Genomic DNA, 19,853 nt, shown 5'->3' on the forward strand with positions numbered 1-19,853 from the left:
TGATCACAAGAGCAACTACATAATAAATGGCAAAATGTTTAACAAACTGTAAAATCATCCTCAGGCAATATCAAATAAACAGACAAAAAACTACAAACTTGAAAGGAAGTATTGATTTCCTATCACACCCCACACTGAGGGAAACAAAATCACATTGAATCAGTTGTGTGACTGTCTGCGTGAAAGTGCAGATAGCAGCAGAAAGGAGGAGAAATCAATATCGTAGACTATTTGTGTATTTCCCCTAGATGTCTTTCATTAGCTGCACGGCTGAAAGAACAGCAACAGACCATCTACATACATCAGTTAATTGATATTTGAGACTATATTGACTGAATGGATTGTGCCAATGACATGTTTTGTTTATTCAAGGACGGACAGGGTTATCTTACAGCAAGGACCTAACAGTATCTCTGTAACCATATACATGTAAGCTATAAGGAGGTACATTCACATTTGTAGGACTACTTTAACTGGAGAACATGAGTTGAGGATGAAAAATGTACATTTAGTTTATTTCCCAACTTATTATGGTCCAAGTCTGTCACTATGTATGAAAATAACAAAAACATGCATGTAATTGTAGTTTTACCATCTAGTTTTTACCATGTGTTTCAAATTTTAGGTACTTTTTTGTAAAAATGTATTAAGGCTAAAATTAGGACTGTTTCAAGATTCTAAATATATTCTTTTTTTCCCTAACATTTGTTCATTTAAAGGAACAGCGTGAAAAATTTAGAAACCTCTAGTGTCGAGGATTTCAGATTGCAACCAGCTGAAACCTCTTCCAGGCATAAACTCCTGGTTAGGATTCCTTCAGTGTTCATTGTTCAGGAGATTTTTACAGAGACCCAAATTATCCGCAGAGATCTCTTCCTCTCCAAAACCAACGACAAAGTGATTTAAACCAGTAAAACACAGAAAAGAGCAGTGTCACATTAGAAATCTGTGTTTTTCTGAAGCTGTTTGGCATGTCACGGCAGGGCCGCTAACTACGGTGGCCAACCTAAACATGCAAAAAGTGACTATCCTGATCCGGAGCCAGTGTTTGGTTTGTCTGTTCTGGGCTACTGTAGAAACATGGCGGTGCAACATGGCAATGTCCATAGATGTGTACCTGTTCTCTGTGTAGCTTTAAATGGAGCGATTCTTATTTTCAGGTGATTGAACACTTTAAGAATCTTATTTTATTATATTCAGTTTCAGAATGTCCCCCTAAATCTTACACACTAGACCTTTAAAGTTACAATTTAATTATTAAAAACTGGGAAAAGTTGACACTTCTGTAAACAAGATAACCCACACCTGTGACCACCACATTCACCCACTCATTATCCCGCAGTTTCTTGAACATTATTAATATTATTCAGACAGATTATCTATAAAACAATGTCAGTATGTGTATTTCCAGTGTGAGTAAAACAGCGGAGAGGCGCTGTGAGAAAAGATGAAACATGTGGTGGAGGTCGCTCATTGCTTGAGGAAGTTATTGGGAATTATGAAATGACATCACCACAGTTTTTTCCCGGCTTTGTTTGGTGCTCCTCCTGACCACGCCTTCCTGCCGGCTCCATCATAAAGCAGCCAGGCCGTGTGTGTGTGCACCAGTTGAGCTCGAGTCAGCGCGGACAACAGGTGCACCACAGCCTCCCTCCACCTCGCTGTTGGATAATGCCCGCAGAGCGCCGCTCGTCGCTTTGCACAGGGCTTCCTCGTCTGCACTTTGAACATTTGCACGTTTTTGTATCCTGATCACTTCCAGCCACACAAAATGCCTTTTCCGCCTATCAGCCTCCAGCAGCGAATCTCCTCTCCTGGCAGGGAACTATTCGGGAAAAAGAAAGCCAACGGAGTGCCTCCTCACACTGAGCTCACCAGCAAATCCGGCGGAGAGAAAGCGGTGTCCGAAAAGGAGAAACAGTCCACATCTTGGACATCGGCGAATTTAAGGAATTTAGGGCGAAAAGCCCATCAGGAGAAGAGTAAAAGCTCAGCTCAGAAGGCGAGTAGCGGCCGGGAGACGCAGGGAAAATGCTCCTGGCTGTCGGTATCCAAACCTCAGGACTCATCTGAAGGAGTCAGGCGCTCTAGCTCTATGGACTCCGCCAGACACCTCCAAGGCAAGGAGGAAGGGAAAAAGGAGATTCAGTTTACCCTCAGCCTCACCCCCGAAGCCATTCTTGTCATCCAAAAACGAAATCTAGAAAAGCAAATGATGGCAAAGCAGCAGAAATGCTGCGCCTCCGCGGACTTTAGGCACAGGCGCGTATTTCCATCCAAAAAGGCGCACGGAGCGTCCAAGGGCTGCGCTCCTGTCGCCAAAGTGGAAAGCGCCGAGCAGGACATCACCGCCATTGTTAAAATATCTCTTTTGAATGATCAATACAAGTACGACGATGTGGAGTATGAAGAGGAGGATGGAGACGTGGATGAGACTGTTGTGAGGAAATGTAAAGAGTGGCTCAAAGGGGTCGAAAACGCCGCCGCTTTGGGGAAAGTCGACAAACTTTCTGCACTCCCGCACCTTAAAGGCTGCTGACACCTGACTTTGGACTTTTCTTTTTGTTTTAGACAGCTGACTGAAGAGACGATGGACTCTGAAATGTATGCACCGATGCTGCCCTGCTACAATGGCATTTTAAATTTGAGTCTTGTGAATTAGCCTAATTGTTTGCAAATGAGAGGAGAAAATCCACTCAAGAGAAATGTCGATTTGTTACGGAGATATTCACTAAAATAGGTATCATGTCACTTAAAACATACCCTTATTGAAGAAATTTGAAATATGAATTGCATTGGAATAAGAGGAAATTTGGCATCAATTTGCCTCCACCAAAATAAGATTTTAAAGCCTAATTGCAGCCACGGTGCTTCTTATGGCTCACAGGGATGTTGCTTTGCCTGCTCAATGTTTTGTTGAAGTCTGAACTGAATACCTTAATATTCTCGTTCTTTGCACATGGTTTTTGTTTTCAGTGGGGCGCCTGTGGATTGGCAGAGGGGTTTGCGTAAAGCGACGCGAAACCGCTCCTTTGTGTTGGAGAACAATACGCTGTCAACAACAGGGCTCTGTATGCGCCTGCTGCTGAAACCAAACTGGACTGTTTATTTTTCCTCTAATAAGAGGGTTATATCCTTTGTAGGAATTTATCAGCGATGTACAGTATTTAATATTTACTAAATGTTTGTACTGTTTACTCAGCTGATGATTTGATGCCATTTGAAGTAAAAACAATGTTTGTTTTTTAAATTATGCAGGTGTCACTGACCTTTTTAAAGCTGATTTGTGTTGTGCCTCTTGAATAATTCTGTTACATGATGCTGATTTGCAGTCATTTAGATTTCTTTTACACTTCTGGCACATTCCCAGACTGTATTTTAAAGGCTCTTTTGTTTTCACTGTACCTACCTGAGGCCATTTGGGCATTAGTGTTCTAAGCTTCTTAGATTTCCTGTTAAGCAGGGTTGACCAGTGTGCTGTGGGGCCCATGTGCATGATCCCTGCAGGAAATTACCTCCAGTCTGCTTTTTATACCAAACATAACAATGCATGTAGCTACTAAAGATAAATAGTGTTGGTACCAAACATCTGGGAAATTATTTCACCCAAAGTGCCAAAAGAGCTATATGATTTGCAGCAGAGGTTTGAATTAAGAGCTTAATCCTGACATTCCCACACTCACACTGAGCTACAAAGACTCATGTTTAAATTCTGTAATGGACTTCATGTGCTGCTCAGGGAGAAACAGCTGGTCAGGGACCTTCTGAGAGCTTAGAAACAAACCACGACTGTTTTTAGCAAAATACAATAAACCAGAGTTACAGAGAAATTAAGCCATAAAGACATGTTTGGCCTCTTTGTTGGTTCTCTTCAGCTGCCTATTGTATTGATCGTTAAACCAGTCAAGGGAAACTGAGGGAAACACACCAGCCTTTTGCACAAATTAAAGGAATACTTCACCCTCAAAATGACCATTAGAAAATCAGTTAGTCATGCTGTGTTACCTTGAGTTTGTGAAGAAAAGTTTGTTTTTCTTGTATTCCTCCACATAAAATGGTGAACATATGGATTAATTGATTGACTGGGATCTTTGTTCAACAACATCAAAAGTCAGCCCATTCTCATTTGAAACTGGACAAATACCACCACTTGGTAACAATGTGATATAGGGGCTGGAAGCTCCTAAAAGGGGACGGGGATGGATGTGGATTGGTCCAACAAATCCTGGACTTTCACCCGGAAGCCCGCTGTTCGCTTCCTGTATGAATGTTGAGACAAACCATTATGTTTTTTTTCCCTAAACCTAACCACTTGTTTTTGTTGCAAAATGAAATTAAAGTAAATATAAGTAAATATAAATGTAGATGTGAATGGTACTAACTAAGCAGCTATATTTGACAAGTTGGGAGGAGAATGTGCTGCAAAACTATATCTAAATATCTGTTTACAAACTCTTACAGCTCATGCTGTTTAATTCAAATCTCATTTATTCAGTTGTATGCTCAGTACTTTCCAGGTGTGTGTTTTCATCAAAACCTTATTATTGGAGTCTAGCTTTGAAGAGAGAATAGATTTGTTTTATTTTCAGTTGAGTCATTTTTAGTGAAAATGCACGTGCATGGGAAGCACTGAACATAAAACCGGATAAATCGGACCTGGATTATACTGCCCAAGTTGTGTGAGAGTTTGTAAACAGTTATTTAGAAAGAGTTTTGTTGTTTTAAAAAAATCCAAATCGATCAGTAAAGCAATATGTTTGCCGTTTTCTGTGGAGGCAAAACAAAATTTTCTTCACAAATGCAAGGTAACACAGCATGATTTACAAATGGTCATTTTGTGGATGAAGTGTTCCTTCAAATCGTCATGCAGGGTCACAAATATTTTAAACGAGTGTCTGGAGTGTAAAAATTCCCTGCAATAGAGCTTAACTCGCTCCATTGTTCCCTGTAACTTGGTAACCAGAGTTTTACTCACAGAGTGTGTGTGTGTGGCACACTTCAAAGCCACAAGTTGGACAGAGGAGTTTTAAGACTTTGCAGTGCATTTTAAAAGCCCACACACCCACAACTGGTAAGCTATTTTTGATAAATGACTCATATCATCAGGTTACAGTGTATAATATTATTTTTGGTTTTTGATGCCGACAATGTTTTCTTCTGAAGGTTAATGGCGGATTTGCAATGACATCTGGGTACAAAGACTTTCATCAGTCAAGCTCTCTGCCCTTGGATGCACACTTATTCCCTGTTGGTGCCAGAAAGGTATTTTAAATAACTCATCAGCACTTAGAGTTTCATATTTTATTCTACTGTTATCCAGTTCAATGACATTTTATTCAGGAATGCATAAACAGAGGAATGAATCAGGTGTCAAAACCTGGTTTTGACACCTGTTTTTTTAATTGAGGTCCAGTACATGACATTACAGATTTCTTGTGTAAGTAAACAAAGAAGCTGCCAGAATAAAGCATCTCGTCATGTGCAGATGTTCCCATCCTGTGTCACAAAGTGGTTTTATTGTCGCATGTTGTTGACTGAGATCATGGCTGAGTCAGTACAGTGTGTACCAAGACCCGTTTGGTTCTCAGTGGCTCCTGTGATGATATTATCTACTGGCTCGGTGACGGAAAGTTGTGTAATCCCCCTCTATTGTGTTATTATGTTTTTTTCAATTGTGTCCTTGTTTGTGTGTGGTATGCACTGCCGTCTGGCTCAGGCCTGAAGCTGAGCCATTCATGACTGTCCTGGGGGTGAGAGCTGCATTATTATGTCTGAACTTGTTCAAATACTTGTGTTCAATAGGAAAAGTAGAATTTAAAGAGAGTTGGGAGCATGTTGCGACGGTTGGCTTGGTTACAAGTGGAAACACTTTGTCCAAACTCAAAGTCTTTTTCATTTGGAGTTGTTAACTCCACCCCATGCTGCAGGTCTCTCTTTTCAGCTCTGTCATTTCATTCTCTGACAAACTGTTTGCACCTGCAGCATCTAACATCTCTGTTTTCTATTTTTGTCTGCAGCCTTTGCTCGTCTCTTTTTAGATCAGGTATAACAAAGAGAGAAAGAAATAGCTGCAGGCTTCTGTCCACCTCACTGCAGTATCATGATCACCGTCTAGAGTGACGTGGTACAGCAAGACAGCCGCATTATCCTCCACTGATTTATTTTGGCAGCGAGCACAGATGGATGCTGCCTTCGCTCCGTCACTGACACTTGGCACACAGCAGTGAGAGCAAAGCACTGCAGGTCCCTTTGCTCTGCCTCGACAGTATTACTGTGGCAACGGAACTGATAAATCCCGCTTTTCCAGCAGCTTTTGTGAGAAAAGACAAAGCAGACACTTCCTGAGCAGACTCGGCCCATAAACTTCAGTAATGTGCTCGTTCAGTGGTGGCCTGTTAAGAGCAAAGCATTTCCCAGAGACGGGGTGACCTCAGAGAGATCTGACAGTATATAGTCCTCCCATAAAAGCTCAAGCATGTTTCATTCTTGGTTTAAGGGTTATAAAATGGAACTCCATGTTTTCTGTAATCTGCTTTGGCATCCTTTCACTTGCATTAGCTTTGTATTCTTTGGTAACATACTTCACATTTGCGTTCCTTTTTCTCTTTATACTCCGGGACAAGACAACATTTGCCTCAAGATAGTCAAAATCTGTCTCTGAAATCTCCCTGTGCAACATCTGCTGGGTATCAGTCTTCATCAGGATTAAATAAGGACAATGATATGCGTAGGGCAGATCACAGCATTACAAAATTGTCTTCTAGAGACATGCAGGAAATAAGGTGAGGGCTTTGTAAGGAGAGGAGGTGGGCATATTCCTCCTGCGTATCTTCTTTTTTTTTGGCTGGGTATTGCAAGAACACAATGTCAGGCTGTTGTGTGGGAGGTTGCTCTTGGCAGATGAGAGGGATTACCAAAAATGCATTCTTTTTTTTTTTTAATCTAATCTTCAGGCGAGCTGACTGATTCACTCCCACAGCGTCTAAATTGGGTTTTTACTGTTGACAGGCAGGGGATGAAGTCAGAGCTGAGCCCCGGAGGAGGAAGGCGATGCACGATAGCGGTACAGACATGGACCGAGAGGCCAAGGCCCGGCGTCAGGCTCAGCTCGAGCAGGTGGATAAATACTGTACCAATAATGAGACACTTTCACAGTCATGCTGACACTTGGTCATCAGCAGGAGAGGCACGATGATGCAGTGAGAGAATGTAACAGAAATATATATCCACTGCTCTTTTATCAATAATCAGTAATTTCATCAGCTCCTTGTCTGTAGTCAATACTCAAACACTGCTCTCTGCCTCCAGACTCAGGTGGCACTTCCCTTTTGCTTATAACCCCTCAGCTGGTGTCCTCCCTTTGTTTATCCTCCAGCGCCATCTACAGGCCTACAGGAACATGCACCGTCTTCGAGATGCTCTCTGTCGCCGCTATGCTGTCCTACTCAGAGACAAGGTCCAGTCACAAAGATTACTGCTGCAGCAGAGAGACGAGACAGCCTCAGTGAAGTCACAAAATGACACCCAGCAGGTAAATCATTACATCTTAACGTGACAAAACTGAGGGCTTTATTTTAGTCATGTGCATGAATTGCAGAGGTCAAAATCTGACATTCACCATGTAATGTTTTCAAATGAAAGATAACTGTTTTTCTTCCTATTGAGATTATTTATTAAAGATTATATATTTTAATACATTAATATCATTATATTTAATATCTTTAGGGTCATGTGTTCATATGAAATTATATCACTTGGCTCAAGATTTATTTATCAAATTTACTTACGGATTATGTGAACACAATAACATTTTGAATAATAAAGGTCTCATAAGATTTTGAGCTTTACTTGATGTTCTTCAGTGGTACAAATTGACAACATCGCTAACATATTTGCAGTCAACCTAATTACCAAAAACCACCGGACATGAAGAGATTTCGGGGTTATAGGGGTCTGGGGCAATGGCCTGGTTGGTTATTCAGTCTTGACTTAACATCTTGTTTTACTCCTTCAGACTCCCTACACCAGAGGTCAGCATTACATTCATCCGTGGGCCTTTTCTTTTCACTTTGTCACAGTGAAAACACAAGCCCCTGTTTCCATAAGTTTTGTTTGTTTATTTGTTTTCATTCATTTCAGAAAAAAATGGATTCTTAAATGATCTCTTCTGGGACTTTGTCTTTGCATGTCAGTCTTCACATGGAGACGATATTAGATGTAACAAGGTCATATCTATTGGGATTTACATAAACCTTTTGCTGATATTTGTATCCACAGGAGGGAAAGTTCTGTCACAAACTATGACCTCAGCTTTTATCAGGGGGACATATATTAATTCAGCCCACAGGCTGCTGTTATACACAACCCTGCAAATCAAAGCCCTTCCTGTTTTAACTGCAACACCTTTGCTCTCGCTTTTACTCCTCAGGTGGCATGCATATCATTAAAACAATTAAAGCCACAGTTTATAACTTAAACCTATGATTCTTTAACTCATTTACAGCAGGCTGACACTGCTGATGAATGTGACGTCTGTAAGCACCTATTATATGAACCTGCTTTAGTTCAATGTTAACTTGTTGCAGTTTAAAGAAATCATTTGCAATGGATCAAACGTATACTTACACTGTTTCATTCTATAGAAGAAAAGAAAGGATGTAATAATTTGGTCTAATAAACACCAGAATACCTACTGAAAAATCAATGTTAAAATGTATGTCCTCTTAATTTATAGCATTGACATATTTTATTTTGGAAAACCATCTTATGTGACTTCACAAGGTTTAGATTTCTTTCTTAGAAATTTACTGAAGATACTTTCAAGTTTTGTCATTCCAAACACTTGATTTTATTTTATTTAGGTACATCATTACTAGTGACCCCTTTGATGCTGTCACATTGTTTCCACGTTGTCATTGATTCATTGTTATCATAAAAATATTAATTATAGTCATATTAATTAAAGCTTGGTGAACACTGTACACTGAAAATACTTAAAATCATGTTTTGAAATTGCATCATTTTTTTCTCCAGAATTTTGAAAGAGGGGAATCCAAACCACAGCTGAGGATACGTGATTTTCAAAACAAAATATGTTTATGCTGGTAATTCAGTGGTATTTAAATATCATCAGTAAGGTTTTACTCATGGTGACATTCTATGATTAGGTAAGTTAAGTAATTTATAAAACTTATATTATTATGGCATTTCTTTGCTTCCATACATTCTTTCACTCCTATTTTTCCTTCCCCCTTTTCCTTGTTTTTTTTACTTTATTTTATTTCTTTTACAAATTTAATTTCCTGTTCTTGCATATAGTTCTCCTTTTTAGGTAGCTGCCGTGATTGACTTTGATTTTGACTGTCTTGTCTCGGTGTGAAAAGAGCAATAAGCTTCAGAGAGTGCCTGCATAGAGGGGGTCTAACATGAGAGAGATCCTGTCTTATCTTCCCCTCCTGTAAAAGCTGAGCTTCTTCAGGAGGATGTAATTGTCTTCTCTAATGACTTGCACTTGGTGGTAGTAGGGGGAGACAAAAAGAGCACAATAAAGGACTTTAGGGGCCCTCTAGTAGGAATCCTTTGCTTTAAATTGCTAAGCAAATTAAAGTACCCGCTGTTTCCTCAGCTCAGATCGAAAGGCTCCACCACAGACACGGAGGTGAGGCAGCACCAAAGGCAAGGCAAAGCAAGAACACCTGCTGGGGCCTAATTGGTCCTTGCTGCTGTTAATGGCTTCCTGTGGCTATGTGTTTACTTCTCATTTGTTCTGTGTACTCTCTTTCCCAGCCCCTGAAACAAGGGAGGCTTGCTTCAAATCTCTGTTCCCACAACTCTCTGTCTCTGACTGTCTGTCTGCCTCTGTCTCTTTTCTTCTTCACTCAGAAACAAAAGAAGTTGGTCCTCTCCAAGCTGCAGCACAATGACTCGTACCTGAAGTCCCTCCCCAAAACCAGCTATTACCTGGTAGGTTTTGTCACAGCACCAGAAGTATGACACCTGACTTTAATCCACTCTGTTATTGATTTATGCGTCATCCCTCACCGTGACGTTCATCAAATTTTTCTGTCACTGTTGCTCTTCTCTAAGATCTTTGGCCTCCAGAGGCAGTTAGCTGAGCGTGGACATCTGAAAACCCACCACGATTTGGAGGACTTTTATAGGTGTATCACATATAATTGTCACCCATCAACACTACATAAAAGCCTGGAGGATGTCAGCGAAAGGAGTTGAGTTACAGTGTAATCTATAAACTTTGAGACTTATTGAGGAAAAACACTAAATGTGACTTTGTGTGTTGATGTAATTTTGACAGTGCTGGAAAGCAGACCTGCAGCTCATTTTATGGCTCAATACAAGACACCAGAAAAACACTGTGCTGCAGAAGATAGAGGACACAAGAACCACTTCAGGTGATAATTGTAATAGTTTGCATTTAAGTGTCGACCACTGATTCTTTTTCTTTTCTAATAATTATTATTACTACTGCTTTCATTATAAAACCTGTAACATTCAGTACTGGGATATGAGCTTATTAGCTTTCTTGAAGAGAGCTAAATGAGAAGACTGACACCACTCTGTTATTCATCCATTGAATGTACAACTACAGCTAGAGGCCGCCTAGCATAGTTTAGCATGAAGTCGTGAATCCCATTACAATCATTCACTGTTCAAAAAATAATTTTAAAATAATCATTTTGGCACATATCATGCGAAATCAAGATATTAATACTTTGAAACTGAGGTAATTCAGGAAATATGATTTAAATCAATATTTTTTTTTGCTTATTCTCATCATATTTAGCAACACATCTCCACAGTTAACATTCCTGTTAGTAACACACCTGATTGAAGCAGCTTTCATTTTCCAGCTGGTGCAGAAGACAGAGTTGACACACAAAGTTAGCAGTCAAAGGATTAAATGTTAAAACAATAAATTGAATTATTGTTATTCTCATTTTATTTTAATATATTTATCACCCGACACCCACAATTCGACCCACATGTTCTTTTTCTCACCCAGAACTGAGCTCAGAAATAAAAATTAAAACACAATACTACACGAAAGTCACCTTGCACATCATCTGCTTAGTACTACTAATTACCCGACCCAATGCAGGACTCTGCTTTATGTACTCAACTATAATCTAAGCTAACTAGCCTCTTGGTTGCAGTTTAGTATCATTGTACAGACATAAAAGTGTTGTTGATCTTAGTCAATAACACACTAACTCTGCAAGAAAGTGGATCAGTGCATTTCCCCAAATTTTGAACAACTGCTTTAAAGTGACACAGTGTCACTTGAGTCTTGATTTCTTTTGACTACATTATGGCATTAATTGTTCATCCGACACCTAATGTTTGTCGAATTATTTTAAGATTTACAGCAGGCCTACATTTTGTATATTTGAGGACCTACATGATACAGCTGGTGTTGGGTCGGGGGGTGGCCCTCAGCTGTAGAGGCCTCTGTGAGCACTCAGGATCTCTGTTTGTCCTGCCTTTAAGAACAAACACCGACTCCACTGGAGGCTTGTTTAGCATGGACCCTCCTGGAGGAGAGAGCTGATTACTCACGTAGAAGTGAGATGACCAAACACAATCTGACCTCGCTGTTGAGGAGACTCTCCCTCTCCGATGGCCACTTTGACTCTAACAAACATCATCCAGAGGAAAATGTCGTAATTATGTCTGCTACAAAAGAGATATAGCAATTGGGCCAGTGGTGTCACTTCATGCCAGCACTGCGAGCAGATGTTGAACTGTTTGGAGAGTTAAAGCTTTATGGGCTTCCATGCAAACAGTGCCCCATTTACCAAAAAGTGTCAGAGATCGTCTGAAAGCCTGTAAGAGTTTGAGTTGTATTGTGGTGCCACTTACCACCACTGATATAAGGATTATCCCTGTTAGGAAGAATTATTTACCACATACGCACCAGTTTTAAGAAACTTTTTGCTCAGTCTTCAGCTGACACTTTATATCATCTTTGATTTTATATAGTGAACCACAACTTGTTTCTCATTCACATAGCAGCTAAGGCCCAGACTCACCAAACTGACATCAAAAACTAGTGGAAATGAAGGCCGACTGTTGCATCGTCTCATGTTGATTGTATCATGGCGAAAAAGTTGCAATTTAACACACCGCAAAAATCACAGCCAACGGCTAATTAGCACAGATGTTCTGCAGCTGCATAAAGGGAAATAACTCTCCATACCAACCGGGGGTGGCATTCTGTATTTGACATTCAAAAATGGAAACAGAAAGGACACATTATAGACACCAGTTAGCAAATTAACAGCACAATCTGATGATGAAGGAGTAAAGAATATTTATCGTGCACTATGGAAAACATAAACAATCACAAACCAATTCTACTATATAACATATTCGTTTTGATCACATCCCTTCTTGATTTTAGCAAATTGTTAGCCTTCCTCACTTCCACTTCTCTTCTTGTGCACTGAAATGATCTTGCAATCAAAGTGGTTTCATTCAGTCTCTGCCATCTCCGAAACTGATTTAACACGCTGAATCTGCCAATTAGCTGACAAAGTCCAACTATTGCCAACGGTGCGGGACACACTGCCAAAACCAGGGCAACAGGCCTTCGCCTGACATTGACGAACAACCAACCGTCAGCATGGTGTGTCAGGGCCTTTGCAGTTAGGTTGACACTTGCATTACTTTTATTGCATACATTTCTCTTATTCAACTTCTTTAAGTTACTATCTATCTACTGCCATATAAATAACAACTTAAACTTTTTCAGTTTTTTAACCATTTCAAGAGTTTGAAATCCTAAATTTACTGTAAGTGGCGATAGGCATTAACTAATGCCTTGAAAGCACTTTAAACATTAAAAAAAATATATTAATATATTAAAAATATTCCACATAGCGAAGCTCTCAAAAGCTTCTCTTTTTTTCCCTTAATTGTGAAGGCATTCTGCCAATGCCGCTTTATATTAAAATAGACAACAGTTTGGGATTAATTGTTAGTTAGTTTTAAATACAAATTTTTACAAACTATACCTGTTTCCATTTTCAATTTACAGAAAGAAATCTCTAAGGCATGCTGCTCAGATCCACCTTACATATTTGCACCTGCTCACATCCCCCTCAGTGGTCTTTGTGTTGTGGATGTATAACAGATCAGTGTCGGCTGCCGTCACTCTTGTTGTTAATTAGGGCTGAACTCTGTTTAGTAGGAGCATGTATGATGTTAGCACGAGGCTGCCACCGTGAAGCAGCACATTGGCTTGGGGACATTAGAAGCTTAGTAAGAAGGCGAGTGAAGACTTGCGCTGACAAGTCCTCCATCAGTGTGAAATCTCACCGCTCCTCAGACAAACATGGCGAGACAGCAGCCCCCCCTGCGCCCCCAACCCGACTGTGCCACGGGCACATTCCCCACATCCGTAAGAAATACCCAAAATAAAACCAATTAGAGCTGAAAGCAAAATATGGCAAAGCATTTGTTTATATATTTAAGTAATGAGCCAATTCATCCAATCTGTCTGCTTTGTTTCTATTTATATAATTATTATTAGCTGCTGTGATTTATTGGACAGTTGAGGCGGTAATTTGCTATCTTTGTGGCCATCTGGTCATGATCTCCTCAGCATGTTGAATTTCACAAGTATGCATTACAGGTCTACAAAATTAGACTGACCAGAACATACCATGTCTATTACTATAACTTCAATGAGTGGAAAATGTGCACAAGGAAAGGCTGGTCTAGTTGCTTTTTATTTTGTAGGATCCTTATTAGACATCATTTTAAACTAGTTTTTCAAATTAAAGCTCCTGCAATGTCACCTGTCAACATGTCAGCACTGATATTGTACATATAGTGTGTGCAGCGCACAGGTCGACATCCTCATTCCTCCACCTGCCTCCTGCTGTTTGTATAGATCTGTTACCTGCTGCACCGTCCTGTGAGTAAACGCTGCCTTGCTCAGGAGTCCTCCTCGGAGCCAGTTTGCACCCAGCAGACAAAGTGTGTTGTCACCCGAGTGCGCAGTGTTATTGGGTGTGAGCTGCACCACACTATGGCTGCTCTTGAGAAGTAGCACACCATTAGGAATATATTAACAACCCGACATTTTGTGTTCAGGTCAGACATCACAGCAGTAAGCAAGCTGACCTGATGATAAAGACGTTTCAACGCAGATTACCTCAATCATTATCCATTAGGTTAACCCTTTGAAATCTGGAACAACATCACTCTCCCTGTGCTGCTTCCAGATGGCTTTTACAAGTATTTAAACCTTTGGGCCCTGAGGAAATTGGTTTGATTACTTTCAAAAACATGGGAAAAAGGCAATGAGCAACTTGGTAATAAATGTTTCACAAATTGCAAGAAATACATAGATTTAGAAAATTATTTTAGTAAAGCAAAGGGAAATGTTAGGGAAAAGCTGTAGTTCTAATTATCATAATAACATATTTAAAACTATGTTACAAAATTATTAGAATTTTTACGTCATTTCTTTGTTGCTCATTGCCTTCCTCCCTTGTTTTTTTTTTTTTTTTTTAAAGAAATCCAGCCAATTTGTTCACGTTTCAAAGGGTTAAAGTATGATTTCCTGTTGATGGCCTGTTCTTCCAGGAATAATCTTTGTGTGTGTGTGTGTGTGTGTGTGTGTGTAGGTTATCAGAGGAAGGGTCTGGTTTAGCGGAGAGCTTGGCGGAGCTATTCTTTGGTGGCATCCAGAAGAAGGATGAAACTGAGCAAATGTTTTCCAAGGTTAGTGTCAAAACCACAGGGTCAGTAATCCCTCCTAAAAAGGGCGGTGAGAGGCAAACACACCTGCAGAAGTGATCGCTGCCTCATTAAACCACAACACTCAAACTGATACACTCAGCAGTAACACATAGGCCTATATCTGTGGGCTTGATAATATATTTTCATCCTCTTAAGGTCAAGTTTAGCTCGCCTTTCAGTTTTTTTTCAACTCTCCCACTATCTGCAAGTAAAAATGTGCACTTTACAAGCAAAATATTAAAGTAATAGTTTGACATTTTGCGGAAAATTTCCTTATTGGCCTTCTTTTTGGGAGTTAGATTGAAAGATTGATACTGCTCTCATGTCTTTGCAGTAAAGATGGAGCTAGTTTATCTTAGCATAGTGAAAGCTGAGGATACAGTCAGCCTGGCTCTGTCCAAAGGTTTACAAAAAAAAATCAGCCTGAAAGATTCTCTAAAGCTCAATAACCTGTTGAATCTTGTTTGTTTAATGCATTAAAAAATGAGAAGAGTTACTGTCAGTGTTAAATGTTAATGCCAAATTTTTTTAGTCTTTGCTGGATGCACGACACCTTTGCAGTGACAGAAAGAAAGAAAGCCAGCACATGCTGCAACCCCTTAATTTGTAAAATTATAAATAGTTGTTTTTACACTTTGATATACTGTGAGATAAAAACTGTTAATTAAAGCTTTAAAGAAGCTGGTGGGCAGATTTTGTTACCTTCAGAGAGCCAGTCAAGTTTTCCCAAGTTTCCAACCTTTGTGCCAAGCTAAGATGCCCAGCTGCAGACAGCAGCTTCATTATGCAGAAATATGAAAATCTACCATGACCAAAAATCTATCATCTAACCATTAACATCTCATTATGGGCATTTCACAAACACTTTTTTTTGCTCCCATTTTCCAAAGGCTTAAATTAAAAGACTTTTTGTACACACACAAAAAGACTTATTTTTTTACCTTTTCCTGTGACCAACCCAAGGCTCAGTTGTATAGTAACATTGGTTTTTAATCAGCATCTTGATATGCTGTCAGGTGGATGGATTGTCGTGGGAAAGGACAAGTCCTCACAAACATGGATTTTAACAGAAACTGCAACCAAAATTTTAGATAAGTCTTGTATGTGCATAGAAAAAGTCTTAGAAATTTAATTTAAGCTTGTGAAAACTGGGGGCATAAGCAAAAGTGTTGCATTATTATTTTTATTTAAAGTATTTTTTCTCAGGTAACAAATCAGAGTTAATTGTAGCTTGTGTCAAGAAAAAGACTCACCATGCCTATTCCTCAAAGACCAAAGAGAAGACTTCTAAAAGTATATTGATTCAGTTATAACATTACATGTTCTTAACAAGTTAAGGAATTGACATATTTAGAGTTGATAAAGGCTTAGAGAGCATTATTTTCAAATCATTAAATCAGCATTTCAGGAGCGAGGCCGCCGGTTAAGAGAATCAGAAAATTGGGAACTCTGGAGATGAGGTTATGCTCAGGTGCTGAGATGAGCACATACAGACAAGCACGCAGGACTCATTTTTCTCTCACCTCTGTGTCAAAACGGGTCTGAGCAAACAGAGGATGAGCCTGGCTGGAGGGAGAGCAGGGGAAGGCAAACAGTGGTCAGACGAGACTGGTGAAAGCCAGCAGGCATGCAGGGGCATTACTCACCAAAGCTCCACGCTGACATCTCAGATCCTCCACTGCCAGAGAGGACTGCCACCCCTGTTGACATCCTCAGGGTGTCAAACCAGGGTTTAGGCTCAGAGTGTTTGTGAGGCACCTACAGTACATATGTGTGGGAACTGCAGTGTAGTCAGGAGGCCACAGCTTCCACACTTTATCAAAAAAATCACAAAAATATGTACATAGAGTGATACAGTTCAATTCAATACAGTTCGGCACTTCAAAAAATTTTAAGCACTGAGAAGGGAATTGTGCTGTTTGGGTTTGGCTTAGGGGAGGAATAGAGAAAAATATGGGTATTTATGGTGAAGAGGGGGTCATCTATTTCCCCCTGTGAGTCAGGGAGGGTGATAGATAAAAAACAAAAAATGAAGTCATACCCCAGCCACCCCTCTCTTCTGATATGTAAAGTCGGTCCCTTATTGAATAGAAGTTTAATTTTTTCAAATTAATCTACACAAATAAACTACATTATCATGCAACAATGCCTAACTATGAGTACGGTTAAAGCAGATGCTGACAGTAACATCATGATTTTAGCAAGTTTGTGTCTCATATAGTTGGTTTTCATATCCTTCAGCACTGATACTCAACTTATACTTAGTGGGAAACTGCAGACCAGCAGACCATTTTCTTGGTTCTGTTTTTTTCGTACTTTGAATTGAGATAAGAACCAGAGGCATAAAAAAGCATCAAAATAAAGCTTGTTTATTTGAAAAAATATAATATAATAATAGTATATATATATATATATATATATATATATATATATATATATATATATACCAGTGGTGGCCTGGAAGGTGACGATATCAGAATTAAATTCATGCACACAACATGTTGTAAAAACTGTCATCATTTTTAGCCATTACCACAAAACACAGTTTGCCTCAAAGGGCTTTACAGCATGCGACATTGCGACATCTCTCTGCCCTTAGACCCTCACATCACTGTGGTGATTTGTAGTAAATGCATTCAAACACTGTCATGACTTTAAAACAGAAGCAAAGTCAAGTGAATACACATTTAAATGTGGCGTCTTGAGTGCATTTGAGTTGCACCTGCATTTTACCCTCTGAGGATGGGGATCTTACAGCACCATATAGATCAATAACATGAATTCACAGTGCTGCAGTCCCACACCAGGAAGTGGCAGAGTGTGACAGTTAGCACTGGGTGGGGTGTCGGAGGAGGAGAGAGAGGCGCCAAATGGGACACTAGGACTGTGGGAAATGACACTGGCTATGACACCTATGACTTTTACACCATGGTTACCTCAGCTCCCATACAAGGGGACGCCTCTTTTTAAATTACAAAATGATTAATGGACAAGGAAATGATAGATGAATGTAATATGTGCCACCCGCAGATGAGAGCCCCCACATTTGCAACCCTACAGCCTAACTTTATGAGGAACTTCCAGAGCAAGATGCCTGATTTGGTAGGTCAATGTTGTCTCTTTTAGTTGCAGTGTTTGGTAGCCCAGCAAAGAACAACAGAGGAAAATGCTCATGTGTATTACTCTGTCTCAATCACAGATTATCCCTGAGGTTCCTGAGAAGAACAGAAAGGCGGAGATTTACTTGAGACGACTGAAACAAATGCATGATCTCTGTTTGACCAACATGGCTTTCTCCCAAAGGTTAGTAATTCAGCAAAAACATCAAGGGGATGATTCGTTTTTAGCCACATTCAGAACCAGTGAGGGAGACAGGAGATCAGAGGCATATTGAAGAAGTCTTTAAACTGACTGAGGTTTGCTTTTCTCTGCTTGCTGTGAACTCTGGTCCAGACTGCTGGACAGGGAGACAGACTCACTGTGCCGGCAGGAGGAGGGAGGCGACCAGGATTTGGTTAGTAACACAAACCGGCCACGACACAACACAACACAACACCACAGAGCTCCATGGAAGCTAACATGTAGCTGTCACACACTGTCTGCCTTTAACGTTTGTTTCCTTTGGAAGCCACCATAGAAACAGGTCACACCGAATGAAATGACCAGAACACAGAAGCTATTTGTGAACATGACACTGCAGCATTTCATGTAAATCAGTTAATGTGATTTATTAACTATCATCAAGAGATTTTTATATATATTTTTTTATCATAGATGCTTCCAGGAATTGACTCCAAACAAGGGAAGACAAGCCAAACTAACCAGCCGCCTGTCTGCTCTCCAAAGCACCCAAGAAGTGTCCGGAGTCACCGCCCCTCACGTCCCCAGCAGCTCAGCAGAACAAACTCGGCCAGGTGCATAAAAAAAACAACAACAAAAAAAAACCTATTCATAATCATTTTTTAATTTGTTTGTTGGAGACAAAAGACTGATTGTCACTTGTGCATGTGTGTGTGTGTGTTTTCTTGGCAGCCATCAGTGTTTTGAGACTCTGGTTTGGGACTCAGCAGCGTGCTGCAGTAAAACACCTGATCCCTTATCCATTGAAGACGTGTGTCAACAAAAGCATGTAGCGGTAAAACTATCTCTAAAGTTGATTTATTTTTGGAAAGATTGTATGATTTTTTAAATATTAATTTTGTTATCTTCTTAGGTAATTGGCCGTGAGTTTAAACTCTGGAGAAACTATAATGAAAACACAGATCGCTGAAGATATCACCATCTCTTTACAGGGAATATTGTTGTAGTGTCGCTTATCTGTAATATGCAATTTATGGATTATTTATGTGTATCTTTTCTGATACATCTCTACATCACAATCATGTTTATTCCATGTCACACTGGTTATTCACTTTTATAATACTATATATAACAATACTAAATGACAACAATAATATATTAATTGGTGGATCTTCCTATACGGGATGAGGGGTGCTGCACTTATATTTGACTTATTACAATATTTGTGATATGTCAATATTGATTTTAGTTATATATGCATGCAAAGTCCATGCACACGTGTAAGTTTGTGGAATACAAGTTATACTATTATAACACTGAACTATTTGAGGTGTGATGACAATAGAGATTTACAACCATAGGGTTGTTTTATTTTAGTGACTCTTCAAAAGTTTGAAATAGTTATTAAGGATGTGGTGGTTACATTTGAGTGTGATTTTTAATCTTTTTTATGTGGTCACTCATTTAATAATTAATTCATCAATGATATATGAAGAGCAATTGACATCACCCAATTGGCACAGTGTTAAACCAACACTGAAAAGGTCCCAGGTTTCCTAAAAAATGTCCTCCAGTGTCTCACTAAATCAACACAATGTGTCAACATTTCAAAAGTTGGAGAAGTCTGGAGTCAAATCTGGTGTCTTCAGGGACCGGAGAGCAGCCCTGGTCGGCCCACAGTGGCTTGGTTTCTGCAGGTGTGTCTTTGATCTAAGTGTCAATGTTAACAGGTTGATGCAATAAAATAGGTTAAACTGCTGTACTCAAAACGCAGTAATCCTGTGGAC

The 19,853-nt window shown here is 39.8% G+C and overlaps 2 protein-coding genes across 2 annotated transcripts; both read left to right on the forward strand.

Annotated features, from left to right (window-relative positions):
• The first annotated feature begins 708 nt into the window (after positions 1-708).
• On the forward strand, positions 709-3,253 carry prr18 (proline rich 18). Its single transcript, XM_042502429.2, has one exon. It carries the CDS (start codon positions 1,772-1,774, stop codon positions 2,537-2,539), a length of 768 nt encoding a protein of 255 aa, XP_042358363.1. The 5' UTR covers positions 709-1,771; the 3' UTR covers positions 2,540-3,253.
• A 138-nt stretch (positions 3,254-3,391) lies between these two features.
• On the forward strand, positions 3,392-19,119 carry LOC121954315 (uncharacterized). The gene is made up of 13 exons (XM_088086740.1): positions 3,392-5,262; positions 7,009-7,116; positions 7,376-7,531; positions 9,883-9,963; positions 10,087-10,225; positions 10,313-10,409; positions 14,652-14,748; positions 17,797-17,868; positions 17,966-18,069; positions 18,220-18,280; positions 18,541-18,680; positions 18,799-18,901; positions 18,980-19,119. Exons 1-13 carry the CDS (start codon positions 5,182-5,184, stop codon positions 19,034-19,036), a joined length of 1,296 nt encoding a protein of 431 aa, XP_087942866.1. The 5' UTR covers positions 3,392-5,181; the 3' UTR covers positions 19,037-19,119.
• Positions 19,120-19,853: the final 734 nt, after the last annotated feature.

This window comes from Plectropomus leopardus, chromosome 13 (genome assembly GCF_026936395.1).
Source record: "Plectropomus leopardus strain MGB_pleo_1.0 chromosome 13, ASM2693639v1, whole genome shotgun sequence".
Lineage (NCBI taxonomy): Eukaryota > Metazoa > Chordata > Actinopteri > Perciformes > Serranidae > Plectropomus > Plectropomus leopardus.